The following is a 15,556-nucleotide window of genomic DNA, read 5'->3' as shown; positions in this document are numbered from 1 at the left end:
TGATCCACAGTCCTGAAACACAAGAATTTCCAAGTCATTTCAGTGGCATAAAAATTTGTTTGCAAAATTCCAGGACAAGCTGTGCACAAATTCCCAAAGGATTTGTAACAATCAAGGGGCAAAAGGCTGACAAAGGGAATTTTTACAGTTGTTATGGGTCAAACATCATCGAGAAAGGGGAGCTTCCTCCTCACAGTGACCTGCTGTGCAGATCAGCTTTGGATCAGGAAAGCCTTACCTTCAGTAAGGAATTCTAGGCTTGGAGGGGAATAAAGATGCAGTAAAGAAGGGCTGTTACAAAGCAGGAGATCTGCTCTGACGCTGTTCCAGACCAACCTCCTGCCTGGCTGTTCCCTTGGGATGGTGCAGGGATCTTGTCCCACTGCAACACTCAGTGCTCTGCTCTGCCTTCCTCTCTTACTCTGCCCCACTGCCCTGTGCAAACAAACCATTCATGAGACAAAGACAAGAACCAGGGGGAAAAATCCTTGAGGCTGAAAGCTTGGAGGTACCCAAAACCTCTCCTTGGCAGTACATTATTGGCTTTCCTCAGTTAATTAAATGCTCCTGAATCCTGAATCCAGAGAGGGGTGAGTTGCATTACATGACGTGAGCTTAACTGGAGAGCAGAAGCCTCTCAACTGCTGCAGCTTCTGCTTTGGAGGAACCCCAAAAGCAGGGCCCTGGTTAACCCTGGACTGACCTTCCTGTGCTCCCGGTACAGGTTTGAATTGATGGTTGTTTGGAAGATCCATCTGGACGAAGAAGGGACAACTACACCAGTCCTGGACCTGCTGACCAAAGTCCCAGAGCAAGGTAACATCAGTCACTTCACATCCCTTTAGAGAACATGGAAACCCAACCAGGCAAACAAACCCTGCCTGAGCAGCAGCCTCACCGTCACCTCCTGTGTGATTTACACACCCTGTCTGTGTGCAGGGGCTTCACCCCCTGCCAGCTCTGGGAAAACAACCCCCACTGTTCCGTGTTTCCTGCAGTGCTGGAGCAGAAGATGACGAGAGTTGAGAGTGTCCCTGGCCGCTTCCGGAGCATGGTGCTGCTCCTTGGGATCGAGGCAGCCCTGGAGAACCTGATCAAGGTGCTTGAATGAATTGCCAGCATGACTTACAGCAGGTAGCAATTTCCAAAGTAGTTTTAATTAAGATATTGTGTTACACGGTCTATAATTTTATTGAATATAAACATTAAGTTATTTTCCATTTAGAAACCATACTCATAAAACATGCTATCTGTACAATTATGGCACGTTATATATAAATTGTCATGACATGAAAATAAATACAGCCATTTAAATACAAAAATGCCAAATAAAATAGTTACATGTACAGAGTGATTTCATTATAAATTTATCTTTCTGAATCATTAATGTACCAGAGTGGTTTATCATCTTCTTAACATTTTCTAGATACCTGGAAATTGTTAAAAGATCATGCACTGTCAAAATCAAGTCCATAAAAATCCATTTCATTTCACAGCTCTGTAAAAGTACAGTGATTTAAAAATGACAAGAGAACAGTAAGAGACTCCTAGAACAAAGAGTTAAACAGCTTTCTCCTTAAATTAGGGTGGAAGAAGACAATTTGAAGATTTCAAAGACATAACAATGGTAAAAAACCCAAGTGTAACTGTCTGAAGTAACTTTGTTCCACAGTGGAAGTGTTGAGACAGCTTAAACTACCCCGGAGAGGCCCCCATTCCCCTCCTGGGAAGGGGTGGCTGAGTGACCTCCTGCCCACTGCAGCACTTGCTGCTGCCAGGGGGAACTCTGGGAGGTAACACCTCACCAAAGCTTCACGTGTCATACATTCATCTCTGAAGAAACAAAATGGATCAGACAGATGTCTCACCTCTCCCTTCACTTCCCTCAGATGTGCCATCAGCCCGTTTGGGAACTCTGTGTGTTTTCCCAGAGTTCCTGCTCTCCCCATCCCAACCAAACCATATCCACCTCAAACCAAAGTCAGGTCCTTCCCTGGGGAGGGAGTAACAGCTCCTGAACCAAGGGCCCAAACACACAAACTCTGGCTCTCAAGGGATACTGAGAGACTCCTTTCCAAGGCCAGAGCTGCTGGAGCCACCCCCAGGGGTGGCAAAATATCGTACAGCAGTGGGGAAACTGGAGAAATCAAGAACTGAAGCAACAGTATCTTTATAATGCCATAAATGTCACAATCATCTGTTTGATCATTGGGACACTCTCCCACTGTTCTGGTAGGTCAGGAAAAACTGCCAGACTTTACAGCTGAGCCACACCAGAGATTGGGTTCTGATGAACAGCAACTCTCTAAGGAAATCTCTTGTGAGATAAGGCCAGGCTAATTTAAGGTCTGGAGTCCAGCAGACAGGCAAAATTCATTGCTGCTTACCCACTGCCATGGAACTGGTTTAGCTGGTTTTGTGTAACCTTTAGTTCAGTTCATCTTTAGCTCCTTCCTACCTGAAAACAAAACTGCTCAGCAGAGACGCTTCTGATTGTGTGCAAACCATGTGCAAAGCTACAGCATAAAAACCTGGGAACTTCCCACCTGTGGATGGTCCTTCCTTCCTTCTCTTTCTAACAGCTGGAGGGTTTCTGGATTTAGAAGTGGCTGCTCTCTCTCCCCCCAGGTTTTCTTTGGAAAGAAGGGATTATTCCCACTGTGAGCTGCCAGGTTATTGCACTGTTGCAGTGTCACACCTCCCATCCAGGACAGCAGCTCCGGGCCCTGTCCCAGAAGGCAGCTGGCAGTGCCAGCCCAGCTCTCTGTCCCTGTGGGAATGGTGTCACTTGTGTTTCACATTTCCTCCTTGAGTTGTGCCAATGTGCAGGGGGGCCTGGGTCAGCCTTTTGAATTTCAGGTGCAGTGGAACAATTCAAACATTACACTGAGACCCCACCATAAATGTGATTTTAGGAGTTAATCCACACAGCTCTGGACAACATTAATCCTGAGCACAGGCTGCACACAGGTCACAGCCTGGGGCTTGAGGAGCATCTCTGCACCTTTCAGGCTGTGCAATCCCTGAGGGGAAAGGGGCTGTAGAGTTCATCATAGTACCCTCAGTTTTGGATATATCCCCACTCTCCAACTCAGGATCTTGCCCAAGGATGGCTTTACTGCAGCCCCTCACCAGACGTCAGCTGCACATAGCACTGCTTACAAAGTAAAGCCATCACAAAAATCACACAAGCTCACCTCGTCATGAGACCGCAGCTTCAGGGAAGAAAATGAGATGCTGTCACCTCTTTTCTGTGTCACTTCTTAAAATGAAGGAGCCTGAAAGCAGCTGCTCGTGCTGCACAGTGTGTGGGGCATCAGTGTAATAATGCCGATGTCTGACACCATCTGAAGGACCTGAAATGATCTGTAAAACTCATAAATTCTTCTTGTAGCTCAGTTTAAATTAGGTGAGAGCGGGCTGTGGCTTCACCTTCAATAGCAGCATATCATGTAGGGACAATAAAAACCAGGAGAGTTAAGCCCAGCCATGACATAAAACTCAGAGGTGTTTACCCTTTGCACTTCATTTCAGAAGCTTTAGGTAGATACAAGATGATCACAAAACTTCTGGGGGCAGCCTGGTGTTCCTAATCCATGCATTTAGTACTTAAGTGTTCTGCAGTGACAGGGCAGTTCCACAGATCAGCCACTGCACAGTTGTGTTTTCAGTGGATTAATGCTAAAATGTATCAGGATTTGCCAGAGCATTCCCTCCTCCAGGAAGGATGAGTGAGGCTCAAAGCACAGGCTCCAAGGCAATTCTCTTGTTAGTAATTAGGCTCTCTATGTTAGTGCAATACTTCAGGAAACCTTTAAAACTGTGCTCTTTCAATTCTAAGTAGACTTTTTTGTATTAATTTGCTCTGTCCTCTAGTTCCAAGGTATGGCACGTTACCTGTTCCGTCACATTAAATACATTCATTAAGGTTATCTAGCAAATGCTCTCCCAGGGCTCTGAGAAGGCATCACCCATTAAAAATCATTTCATAAAGCAAAAACATTCACAGCTGAAAAATGCACTGAACACAACAGAAAAGAAAAAAAAAAAATCACCATAACTGTATTCCATTACTCTTTCACTTTCTAATGTGTTTGAATAAAAATAACCTCAAGGAAATGGTTACACTTTGTGGAGAACTAATGTGCAGTCTTCATTCTCTTTGAAGAGGTTGGACATAACAGGGTCTTCTTTGGCCTGTACATTCTTCAGGTAATAGTTGACTATCTCCCCATCCAGTTTGTACTGGTGGGGAATGCTCTCATAGGGCTTCAGGTCCAGGTCCAGCACAGAGACGGAAAAGGTGAATCTGGATTTGGATGCCAGTACCACAGATCTTTGCTCAGAGCTGGAAAACAAAACCACATTGCACATCTGAGTCACTGAAACCAGCATTTTTAATTTATGTGTCCCAAGTCCCCCTTGCAAAAGTGACTCTAATGTTTATCTTAGAACCTTCATGGGAGCCCAAGAAAATAAACTGCAGCTCCAGCTTTACCAGTCCTAATGGGAACTTGGTGGGATCTCTTCCAGTCGTTTCCCTTTCAGCTTCCACACATCAGACATCCCTCTCAACTGCTGTGCCTCTGTATTTAGTAAATCTAAGCTGTTTCTAGGTGGTGCATACAAAGCAACAGCCTTATTAGCTGGCAAAAGCAGAAGGAGCCACTGCAACTCCTACTTAGGTTCAAGGAAAGAAAACACTCAGTGTGGGAACTGCTGTCCAAGCATGCTGAGGGATAGAGGATTTCTGAACTCAGCCATTGCACAAGCCATGTCCATCACCAGCACTTCACTCAGGAACTGCAGGGCACGCGCACAAAACAACACTCTCTAAAAATACAAGGGTCTGGTAAATCAGCTCCCCCCTGCAGACTGTGACTGCTGACAGGAGCCAAAATGGATGATATTGCAGCAAGGCCTCCTGCTGACAGCCACAGATGTCACCTCTCAATTACTGCCTTGGTTTTACTGTAATTAGGCCATCAAAGGCAACTCAGCTTGAAAAATCTCTCATATGAGGACACCGAGGCAGAAAAATTGCACCTGTTTAAAACCACGTAGAGCTACTATAAACAGTCAATTCAAAGTTCAAGAAGAGCATGAATATAAAACCTTAACCCTTTTGATCAACTTAAAACTCTTCAGAAACAGGCATGGGTTCTAAATGCCTTAAATCAGAACTCTATTATATGTTCACAGCCAAATATTTGGATACCCCCCCACGCCCCAAACCCCACACTTCTTTTAATTACTGAGTTGACTGAAGTGTGCAAACAACATCTCCAATTTCTAAACAGCTGGAGCCATTCCAAAACAGGTACAGGCAGGTCTTACCACTCATCTTGCAGACAGGGGGAAAGGGCAATCATGATGGAGCAGTCTTTAGCAGTCATGGCTATTCTGTACTGCTGCACCTGTGCAACAGAGAAATAACACACATTTTCTCTTTATGTTTCTGTGGGCCTGTAGTAAAGCATCCTGTTCCTCCCAGAAGGCACCAGAGTGCTCCCTGTATTGGGATGTTGGCACTGTAAGAGCTGGAAATCCTCTCTGTAACAGACGGTTGGCAGGAGCAGGCGGGTTTGCAGCATCCTGTACAAGAACCGTGTTTATTTCCTACAGATCGTTTTCTTAAAGGCCAAACCAGCATCAGTTCATGAAAATGCTTCCCCAGTCTAGAGAGCAAATAAACAGCTTTATTTATTTCTTAAGAACTGGTGCTACACGTCTGTAACTGCTTCTGCTATAGAGATGCACCCTGGCACAAGGAACAACTCGAACTGTCCAGATCCTGATGAGCCAGTGGTGCTGCCTCCATCCATTATCCACCCCTTTCAGCGAGCCAGGTGCTAATTAACGCTGACAGAGCGAGCCAGGTGCTAATTAACACTGACAGAGAGAACGCCCCTCACCCCATAGGCAGAGGTACCTTTGTTAACGCGAACGCCACCGTCCCGTCGTCCTCCGGGGAAAGATCCAGCAGCTTCTCATAAAACGCTTCGTTGTAAGGTCCATCTATCTGTAATGTACTTCTAAATAAATGTTAAAAGAAGATTTACAGACAGCCAAGAAGATTTACATATATATATATATATAAAAATATAAACTGGGAGTATGGGCATATCTGACAGGGCCCTGCTCTGCCCCAGCTCTGTACCGTGTGCTCATGGGGGGTGGCTTGGCCTCCTTCCTTCCCCTGTTAAACACCTGAACCCCTGCTGAGGAGCTGAGCCCCTCACAGTGGGGTTTGCAGCACACAAACCCCCTGCAGCCCAAAGAACACGTTCCCAAAGTATTTGTTTCATGTGTAACTACACCAGCAGCAGTGAGTCCACGAGTGAAGCCAGAGTGCCCTCGTGTGAGCAGCGGCAGAGGCACAGCCGAGGCACAGCAGCCCAGGGAAAGCTTTGGGTAGCAATTATTGTTACACCAATAAGGCTTATTTGGGGAAAAAAGGGAGCAGCTTTCAATGCCCAGGCAAGAAATGTAAGATAAAGCTGCTTGTGCCTCAAGTATGATTTGAGCACTTGTGATGTGGGCCACAAGCTGGCATTTGGAGCTGCTCTCACAGGAGGGCACGATGGACAACAGCAGATCCACACCTTCTGCAGGACCCTCAGGCACAGGCTGGATTGCTGCCAAATACTGGATTTTAAGGGCAGGTTGTAGGTAAGCCAATACAGACCTGAGAATGACTGAGAAAACATCATTATCCCTGCAGACAATCCAAGCTCCACAGGGACTGGGGACAGGAGAAACCCACCACTCATTTCACCGGACCCTTCTGCAAATACACAACCTCCACTACTCAGGAAAAGGGAAATTTTTCTCTCCGACCTGTTGTGAACTTCCCATAACCATTACTTAAAAATTCAGGCCAGGGTGACTGACACCAAAACTTTGAACAATAAAACTGATCTTTTATGTTATCTGGCAGTTCAAGTTAGAAATTCAGAATTGAATTTCATGCAATGCCATGAAGGAAGGTTGTACAACATAACAAGGCAAGAGCCAGTGTTGCCTGCACACCTGGTTACTCAGAACTGAAAAGAAAAGCCATCAAGTCTTACCTCTCTTCAGGAAATTCCTCCAAGTACTGTTCAACTCTACTGTACAAAGGATAGAGTCCTTCAATATCCAGCATGTCAAGCATCTGAGCCTGAAGGGTTTTATAAAGGAGACAACCCCTCGGTAAGCCAGAGCTTTCCAATTTGTGTTTACCTAGAAGAAAATGGATTTTAAAATAAGGCAGACACGAGTGTGTTCTTTGCTTCAATTGGCCAGAACATGTGCTTGTCCACTACACAAGGCCAAATGCTTTTGGTCCAGTCACACACAGGGAGGGGGAAACCTTGAAACATTTCAGTTACCAAACACTGAAGCGCCTGGTGCACATTTAAACTGCAGAATAAAACACCTGGGATACAACTCCAAATTACTCCAAAAACTAAACACCAAAACACACCCACATCCTGCAATCTACTTGTTTGAGTCCACAAGAGAAATTTCTCATCTGAGTTTGAAGCCATCACAAATTCACTTTGAACAGTATCAACTTTTTTTATCAGAAAGTAATTCAGCATTTTAGTTATCCTGTCTTTTTGTTATATAATAGAAAGAGATTTGCACTTGCTGTAATTTCTGTGAGACAGCTCCTTCTCCAACACTACAACAAACCACCAGCAGTGAAAAAGGTCTTCCTCAAAAGCAGAGTGAGAAACATGTTGTTTGTGTAATTAGAGTAACTGGCAGCATCTTGCCTAGTTAAGAGCTTCAGAGAACTTCTGCACTGAGGGATTATCATCGGTCACAGTTTTCCAGCTCTCACTTCCCATTCCTTTCCCCTCTGGTATTCAGACCTCTCTTTTTACCACAAGAGCAGCAGAACATGAGCTGAGGAACAGGTGTCATGTAACACACCAACCAAAGCAGCCCAGCTTCATCACATACAACATAAAAATTCCCCCTTCGTTTGGAATCCCCACAATTGTTATCAGCTCACACTGGTATTTTCTTCCATTTTTCCTCCACCACCTCCTGGATTTATTTTAACCCATCATTAGGCACAGTGCTAAAAGTGTTCACTACAACGTCACATTAAGGGCAATTATCTGCCAGCTACACAGCTCAGAACTCATTTTTTAAATGTCACTACAACCCCACTGTTTCCATTCCCACATCAGCACCCATAAGCAAACAAGAGACAAAGATCTGAATTGTTAAATCAGACACTGTGGAAGTGGAAGGTGTCCCTGCCCATGGCAGGGGGTGGAGCAGGTGGCCTGTAAAGGTCCCTTCAACCCAAACCACTCAGTGATTCCATGGACAGTCCATTACTGGCAGTGCTTGAGGAGTTCTTCCTTACCATTTCTAACCAGCTCCTTATTGAAAGCACTTGCTTCACAGTAGCTTCGTCCCTGTGAGACGGGCACTGTCTTCATGTCACCCGCCCTGCAGGTGTCGGTGCTACTCAGTAGCGTCATGGTTATCACCTGGATCAGTTCTTTAACAATTGTCCTTGTGCAGTGGGGGCCACTCACCAGCCCGTTGGAGGGGAAAAAGAAAGGTTTTAAGTGACGAGCGAGTTCGTTCCAGTCAGAGACAGAGTCCTGGTCATCCTTACAGCCATAAATTAGTTCACCATTCTGAAAGGGGGAGGGTGAAAAATGAAGAGTCTTTAGGCACTTGATGAAATCAAGTTCTTCGTACTGAGCATTGGATTTAATATTTTAATCACAGAACAGTGTTCTTAGCTTAACAATCCCCACACAAATACAACATTCCTGGACTCTTACAAATTGCCCTCTTAAGTTTAATCAGATCCCACATGTAGCAACCTCTAAATGAGCAGCAAAACCCCCATTTAAACCAAGTGTTGCTTTCCCAACTTAAATAACTGTAAGGAATCAGAGCAATACAAGTGATCTGATACTTGGCACAGTTTCCTATCACTCCTTTCTGAATAATGTCAGGAGTGAAAAAGCACTGTGTGAAACAACCTTCTTTTACCATTCAGACTGGCAAAGGGAAGGCTGTGAAAGGGGACAGAAAAGGTGTGATAGTTACCTGTGCTAATAGAAAAAATAGGACAGTTCATAGAAGTAATTCAAGTAGTTGATTTAATACTGGAAATAAATTGCAAAGAGTCTTGTTTCCTAGAATTAATCTGAAAATCTCCATAAGCCATCAGTTACTGCTTTATATTTTTTCTACATTAATGCCATGGAAAAGGGAACTTTTTCCTTCCCCAGCGTGCATTTGGCCTGCATCAGCGTTCCAACAGGAATTTAAAAACAAAATATTTGCAGCAACATGCAAAGTTCTCCATCTTCTTCTTCCTCCTGAATTTTTAAAACTTTGATCAGCCTTAAAAAAAGTCCTTTTCTCTTAGTTTTTCTCAGCAATTGTTTTAGACTAATTTAATTCCCCAGGGCAGTGGTCACAGCACCAAGGCTGCCAGAGCTCGAGGAACATTGGGACAAGGCTCTCAGGCCTCAGTGGGATTGCTGGGCTGTGTCCTGTACGGGGCCAGGAGTGGGACTCGGATGATCCTTGTGGGTCTCTCCAGCTCAGGACATTCCATGAGTCTATGAATTCTGGGAAATTATTACTTATCTGTCCTAACCTGAAATCTAATTCAGAATTTTCCCGTTTCCTTCTTTTGGTGGGGTCCAAAAATGAGGGTGCTGATTGGGCAGGTTTGACTGTTTACACGCTGAAGGCAAATTGTTTAAAAGCCAAGGCCAAAAAAAAGCAAGTGGAGATTTAACTGTTTACCTTAAATATTTTCAAGTTGTTCTGTGCCTCCTGTAATAAGCTCTTCAAAGCAAAGTGCATTCTCTGTTTGTTTCTAGGGAAAACAAAAAATAAAGCCAAGAATGTTTTATCCCAGCCTTTGGATGTTCACACCTGGCATGAGCTGAGGTCACTGCAAAGGCAAAGTGAGTTTCAAACCTGAGTAAAGAAACAGCTCTTGGCTGCAATATTATGCACTGGCACAACAAAAGGCACTGGCACATTAATAAGCAGCTCTGATTCCTGAGACAGGTGTAAATAGACAGCACCAGAAATATTCACCGTAAAGGTCAGACAAGCAGGCATGGATTGTCCTTAATAACTCAGCAAAAGGCAAAGGAATCTGAGAAAATCTGCCAAAAAAAACCCCCTGTGTTACAGATTCCTTTTGGGAGAAACACAGAATCCTTACCCTGAGAAGAGATCCAACGGGCAGTATTTACTGGGTCGCTTCCATTTCCCGTTTGCTACCTGTGGAAAACCAGAGCACTGCTGTTACCCCCCGTCCCTGGAATAACTGCCCTCTCATTTTAACAGTCAGGTGTGTGCACTGACATCCTGCCTTCAGAGGTCCCACGGCATTTAAACCTCTTTGAACACAAAATTCATGACCACTGTGGGTGTTTCCTGGTCATTTTTCCAGTCCCTCAAAGTGCACTCACAGAGGGAGGAAGGTCCCATTAAATCAGGCAGGCCCAGTCACCCCATTCCAGACTCCCAGTGGACACGAGCCCAGTGAACCCTGTGCCTGTGACAGGCTGTTTGTTGTAAGTCACAGAGTGCACTGGGTGAGCTGATCCCAAAAGGAAGTTCCACAGCAGAGTTTTACCCAACCCCAGCGTTCACAGTCCCCAAAGAGTGATATTGTGTTTGTTTGCTTCCAGCTTCCCACAGAACTTGTTCCATCTCTCACTAAACAAATTCACACCCAGCAACTCAAGCTGTGTATCCACCTACCAGCTTTAGTCATATCAGGGGATTTGAGCAAGTTTTAACAGGAACCCAAGCCTGGATCAGCAAATAAAGCACAGTCCAGCCAAGGGGAAGCAGGATGACTTAATAATTACCTTTAGATGCTGATGCATACAGTAACGACACACCTTGTGCTTTATCTCCTGTGAAACATGGCTGGAGAAAGGAATGAAGCCACACTTTGGCTAAAACAAACAAACAAAAAAAGACTGTAAATATAAATGTATCTCTCCATAGAAACAGAAGCACACACAAGATGCAAATCTTTCCAGTTAAAGGAAAATTTTCAAAAATAATTTAAAAAAAAGTCTAGCACTTAAAAAGCTGAATGCTACTCCCAATTATTTCAGAGGACTAAATTATTTTAATAAATAAGGCCATAAAACTGCTGTGGCCTACAGAAAAGCCCAGTAACACCCGGGAATTTCCCAAGTTTTGAAAGATCAGGAATTAGTAGAGGGGTTACAGTGAAAAGTGAGCCTCATCCCACTGCTGCATTCCTTGAACTGCTCTGGTCAGTGAGTATTAAAAAAGGCCAACAGGCCCCCAGAGGAGCCTCCCCCCACACCTTGATCTCGATGCAGAGCAGGGGCCGGTGCTCGGCCAGGCGGTAGCTCTGCGGCCTCGTGAGGTTGGGAAGGCACATCGCGAACCCACTCAGCGTGTCCATGTCCTTGTCACAGCGACACTCTGGGGAAGCAAAGGAAAGCCAACACAAACATGAGGATCAGCTGTGTGCATGTCTGTTTGCCCTGCAGCCATCCCTGGGGTGTGGGAACGGACCTGGAAGCACAGGATGCACAGTTTGGGAGGCTTTAGCCAATTATTCACTTGCACAAATCTGCCCTCCCCGTTCCCAACGCCCAGATTCAGTTTCCTCAAAACTGTCCCAGGCACATGGAGTGCCACAAAGGCTGCTGTTAATGGCCAGCTCCCAGCTCCTCCCAAGAAAGGTGAGGCCTGACACAGCAAGGAAACGCATTGGCCAACAACAGGTGAAGTGACTTATTAGTGTATTTATTCAAAGATGTGATCTCATGTTTGCTTACTAAAGCTGCACGGCCTACCATTTGTCAGCTGGGTCAAGAGGAGTCTGTGAAAACTGCCAGGAATATCAAACTTAGGAGGCATTATTTTAAAAAAGCCTTTAAATACCCTCTCTCCACGTGTGTCCTTTGGGACACAGAAGATGTGTCTCACAAAATCTGTGAGATTTTAGTTACAAGTTAAGAAGAACACAGACCCCTCGATTTTCAAATCCTCTGTTACTACAGAGAGACACAGAACACAGTGTGTTCTGTTAGAGTTTCCACTGCTAAGAAAAATGCCCATTGTGAAAAAATACACTGCAATAGAAAAAATAAATCCCAGAAGCTGAAGCCTCATCAGGCACCAGCCTGCAGTGCCTTGGTGCACTTCACTGGGATGAGCAAGAAACCTCCTGTCTCCAACAAAACACTGGGGTTTGATTTCTAAACTTAAGCAGAAGTACATCCACCTTCCCAGCTGTCCAATCAGACAGACCCAGAAATACAAATTATTAGAGAATCTCCTTCCTAAGTTCGACAGGCTTATGTGAAAGGTAAAATTGAAGGAAATTCTTTCCTCAAGGTTTAAAAGATTCCTGTTAAAAATGGACAGTGGGATTTGCTGTTGTAAAGCATTCGGACACCTCCTCACAACCACATTTCAATCCTCATCAGCTGTGGACACACAAAGTTTAATTTCAAGAAATAAAACTTAATTCTATCATTCATTTCTACCAGAGTATCATTGATTTTTTAAGTTTTATGAGATAGTATTTACTTGAAACTATTTACTCTCCTTGCTGGTTTCTGGCACTGTTGGAACTGCTTCTCAAACAGGTGAGGACAAATCAACAATGGAGAGTGTCCTGTGTTCACTATATGTAAATTAATTCAGTTTTTTTCCTGGATCAAAGGCAACAAAACAATCACTACAGTACTTTGATTTAATGCCACACTTTTCTTCAAAGAACTTTGCTAAAGCAGGAGTTCCTGGCCATTCTCAAAGACATAAGATGAATACACCACGAGGGCCCTTTCCTTTGCCCGGTTTGGAGCTCAGCCACACGTGAAGAACATGCACCAGGTGCTGCCAGCTGTGAGAGGTGACACCACGTTCTGTAGCACTTCCCTTCACACCAAACACGTCACAGGTTGCCAAACTTCCTGTGTTGCAGCACATTCCCAAAGGTTTCACAAGGTCACCCTCCCCTCACACACCGTCCCCATCAATCCCCCGCGTCCAGGGGACTAGAAAAGCACAGCTGCAACCGTGAATTCCAAAACACATCCAGTTCCATTTTTTCCACCACAAATTTCCAACTTAGCATTGTCTAAATATTACATAAAGTCTCTTTATATTCTGAGGCATAATGCTTTTTTACTTTAGAACAAAGGGAAGCTTGAGGAAGCCCCCATTTTAATGCACTTACCTGGCCTCTCTGGCTGGATTTTCAAACACAGCTGTCTTACAAAGTCTAAAGGCAGTTGAATAATTTCCTATTAAAATAAAGGAAAAAAATTATTTTAACACAAGAATTAATGTTCAATTTTGGGGGGGTCTTAAAATGGAATTGCGAAGTTCAGTGGGTGTTAACAACAGTACACTGAACTATACAAATCAGCAGCTTCTCCCTCTGATGAACTGTGCAGATCTGTACCTGCAATCACAGGGAACACCTGTTCCACCATAAAAACAAAGAACTGATTTAAATAAATGCATGAAAAAGAGCATTTTCAGTGCAAGTTTAATGTGCACTAAGGAACCTGCACCATTTTATCCTCTTCACAAATGACAAAGTCCCTTTCCATCCTCCCACCCTTCCAAGGCAGGACTGTGTAACTCAAGTTCCAGGTGAAGCTTTTCCACCCAGGTATCTGATGTTCAGTGAAGGAGATCTGTGACTGCACAGAAACCTCAACCATTCATATGAACCAGGTTTCATCCCTTTTTTTACAGTTAAGGCTAAAAATCCCTCTTACAAACCCCCCTCTTGCCTCATGTGGAGCAAAGAGAGGACCCCTCTTTCATTAGTAGCCTGAAACAGCCAAACCATGGAGACAATCCAAGCCCCTCATCAGCACAGAGCAGGATCTTTGTTCTCATCCAAATGCTCCTTGTGTGTGTGTATTCAGAGCTCCCCCAAACACTCCAGTGTTTACAGTGCATAAAGCCATTTATTTTAAGAATAAAACATTTACCCCGTGGTGAACGTAGTTCTCCCCAAAGAACTGCTTCATCACATGTTTTCCAAAGTCCACGATGTTTTGCAGATGGTGTAGTATTTCCTCTGAAGTCTGGAAGACAGAAACGTGGTAATTTAGCTGCGAGATAATGATAAACAACACTCCAGAACACATACACATGCTTGTCAGTGATTCAGCAAACAGCCTAATTGCTGAGCTCGGTAGGTCAGGGCACACTGAAATTAAACAGGCACATCAAACTACGTGTGTTTCTGCCTCAGGGGCTGGGACAAACTGAAAAACAGCCAGAGAGGTGATGGTTCTTAAGCTTCAGGGGGGAAAAAAAGAGAGAAAATGACAAAGGTGGAAGAGGGGGAGGTTACTCAAGATCTACTCTGTCTTTGGCCATTATTCTTAAAACAACTCAAAGAATTCCAGTAGTCCAAAGAGTAGTGCCCAGCAGGTCCTCCTGCCAACAGCTGGAGTGCAGGAGAGGCTTGGAGTGTTACCAAATATCTCCTGGAGATTGGGAAGGGAATGGTTGGAGAGACTGAGACATCACAAACAGGTGATGGACGGGCACAGAACTTGCCATCTGTCCCAAATCCTGCCCCAGACAATGAAAAATCTTACAGTAATGTCATCCTCTCTTAATTTTATGTTATGTGTCTATAAGGAAACCCCAAGTTCTTCTACAAGACAAAAATGCCAAAAGGTATAAAAGAATTTCCGTGAGTATTGGAAGCAGGACAGGGACATCAGTGCAGTTGGACTCTGACAGCTCCTGCTCATTGCAGAGGGAGCAAAGCATCCTTACAGCAGTGTTACCCACTGCCAGCACTCCAGCACACTCTGGTTCTGTGCACAATATTTTAGTGTCACAACAGACGAGCTTCTCTGTGCTTTTGTAACACAAAAAAACCCACCACTTAATCCCCACACTGGAATTAAGCTCGAGTCTCAGAACCAAACACACTAAAATGCCTCAGAACTTTCTCAAGGGCACTACTCCGATGTGAAGAAAGTTGATTAACTCATCTTGCACTAGTCAGGAATACAGATTATCCCTAAAAAAACATCACCAAGATAAGTAAACATATTCAAATTACAAAGTCATCTATTTAGAGGAAACTGTGTATCACAATCCCAACCCAAGCCAAATGCAGAATGCTGGAGCTGGACACAGGCCTTTTTTCCTCATGTCCATAAAACTACATGCAATGCCAAAGTACTCCACAGCAGCATTATCAACCTCCCTGCTGTGGTGTGGAACTGAAAAGTCATTTCCTGGCTGCCTTTGTGACTTTGTCACACTCTGCCAGTTTTTAAAAAACAATTACTATGTAACAATCTCTTCCAACTTAAAAATTTAAAAAAAAAAAGGAGGAAAAAAAGCTGGTACTTAGTGTTTTGTCCTCTTAAATAAACTGCAAGACTGACTTTATAATTAAAGTTGTGGTCTAGTTCTCCTTTGCTGTATTAAAAATTGAGATAAGCACTGTTTCCTTTGCAATCCACTGGGCTCTTCCCTGTTCTTGTTAGCACTCTAAACATTATTATCTTGGGCTACTACA

The 15,556-nt window shown here is 44.2% G+C and overlaps 2 protein-coding genes across 3 annotated transcripts in view; one reads left to right on the top strand and one right to left on the bottom strand.

Moving 5' to 3' along the window:
* The window catches only part of CENPP (centromere protein P), a 117,800-nt gene extending 116,668 nt beyond the window's left edge, over window positions 1-1,132 (top strand). Inside the window, exons 8-9 of the mRNA XM_050312650.1 lie at window positions 725-816; window positions 999-1,132. Of these exons, the coding sequence (XP_050168607.1) occupies window positions 725-816; window positions 999-1,111 (205 nt within the window). The 3' untranslated portion in view covers window positions 1,112-1,132. The remainder of the gene's footprint in view (window positions 1-724; window positions 817-998) is intronic.
* A 35-nt stretch (window positions 1,133-1,167) lies between these two features.
* IPPK (inositol-pentakisphosphate 2-kinase) overlaps window positions 1,168-15,556 on the bottom strand; it is a 28,675-nt gene continuing 14,286 nt past the window's right edge. For both annotated transcript variants that reach the window (XM_050312645.1, XM_050312646.1), the window contains exons 3-13: window positions 13,998-14,093; window positions 13,229-13,295; window positions 11,339-11,460; window positions 10,866-10,955; window positions 10,211-10,269; window positions 9,781-9,853; window positions 8,369-8,648; window positions 7,074-7,224; window positions 5,933-6,035; window positions 5,338-5,417; window positions 1,168-4,348 (exon numbers count right to left, since the gene is read on the bottom strand). In XM_050312645.1, coding sequence (XP_050168602.1) covers window positions 4,123-4,348; window positions 5,338-5,417; window positions 5,933-6,035; window positions 7,074-7,224; window positions 8,369-8,648; window positions 9,781-9,853; window positions 10,211-10,269; window positions 10,866-10,955; window positions 11,339-11,460; window positions 13,229-13,295; window positions 13,998-14,093 — 1,347 coding nt within the window. In that variant the 3' untranslated portion in view covers window positions 1,168-4,122. The remainder of the gene's footprint in view (window positions 4,349-5,337; window positions 5,418-5,932; window positions 6,036-7,073; window positions 7,225-8,368; window positions 8,649-9,780; window positions 9,854-10,210; window positions 10,270-10,865; window positions 10,956-11,338; window positions 11,461-13,228; window positions 13,296-13,997; window positions 14,094-15,556) is intronic.

Source organism: Myiozetetes cayanensis, unplaced genomic scaffold, assembly GCF_022539395.1.
Source record: "Myiozetetes cayanensis isolate MyiCay16 unplaced genomic scaffold, myiCay2020 scf18, whole genome shotgun sequence".
Taxonomy (NCBI): Eukaryota; Metazoa; Chordata; class Aves; order Passeriformes; family Tyrannidae; genus Myiozetetes; species Myiozetetes cayanensis.
The sequence above is the reverse complement of the archived record's forward strand: the minus strand, read 5'-3'. Positions and strand labels throughout refer to the sequence as shown.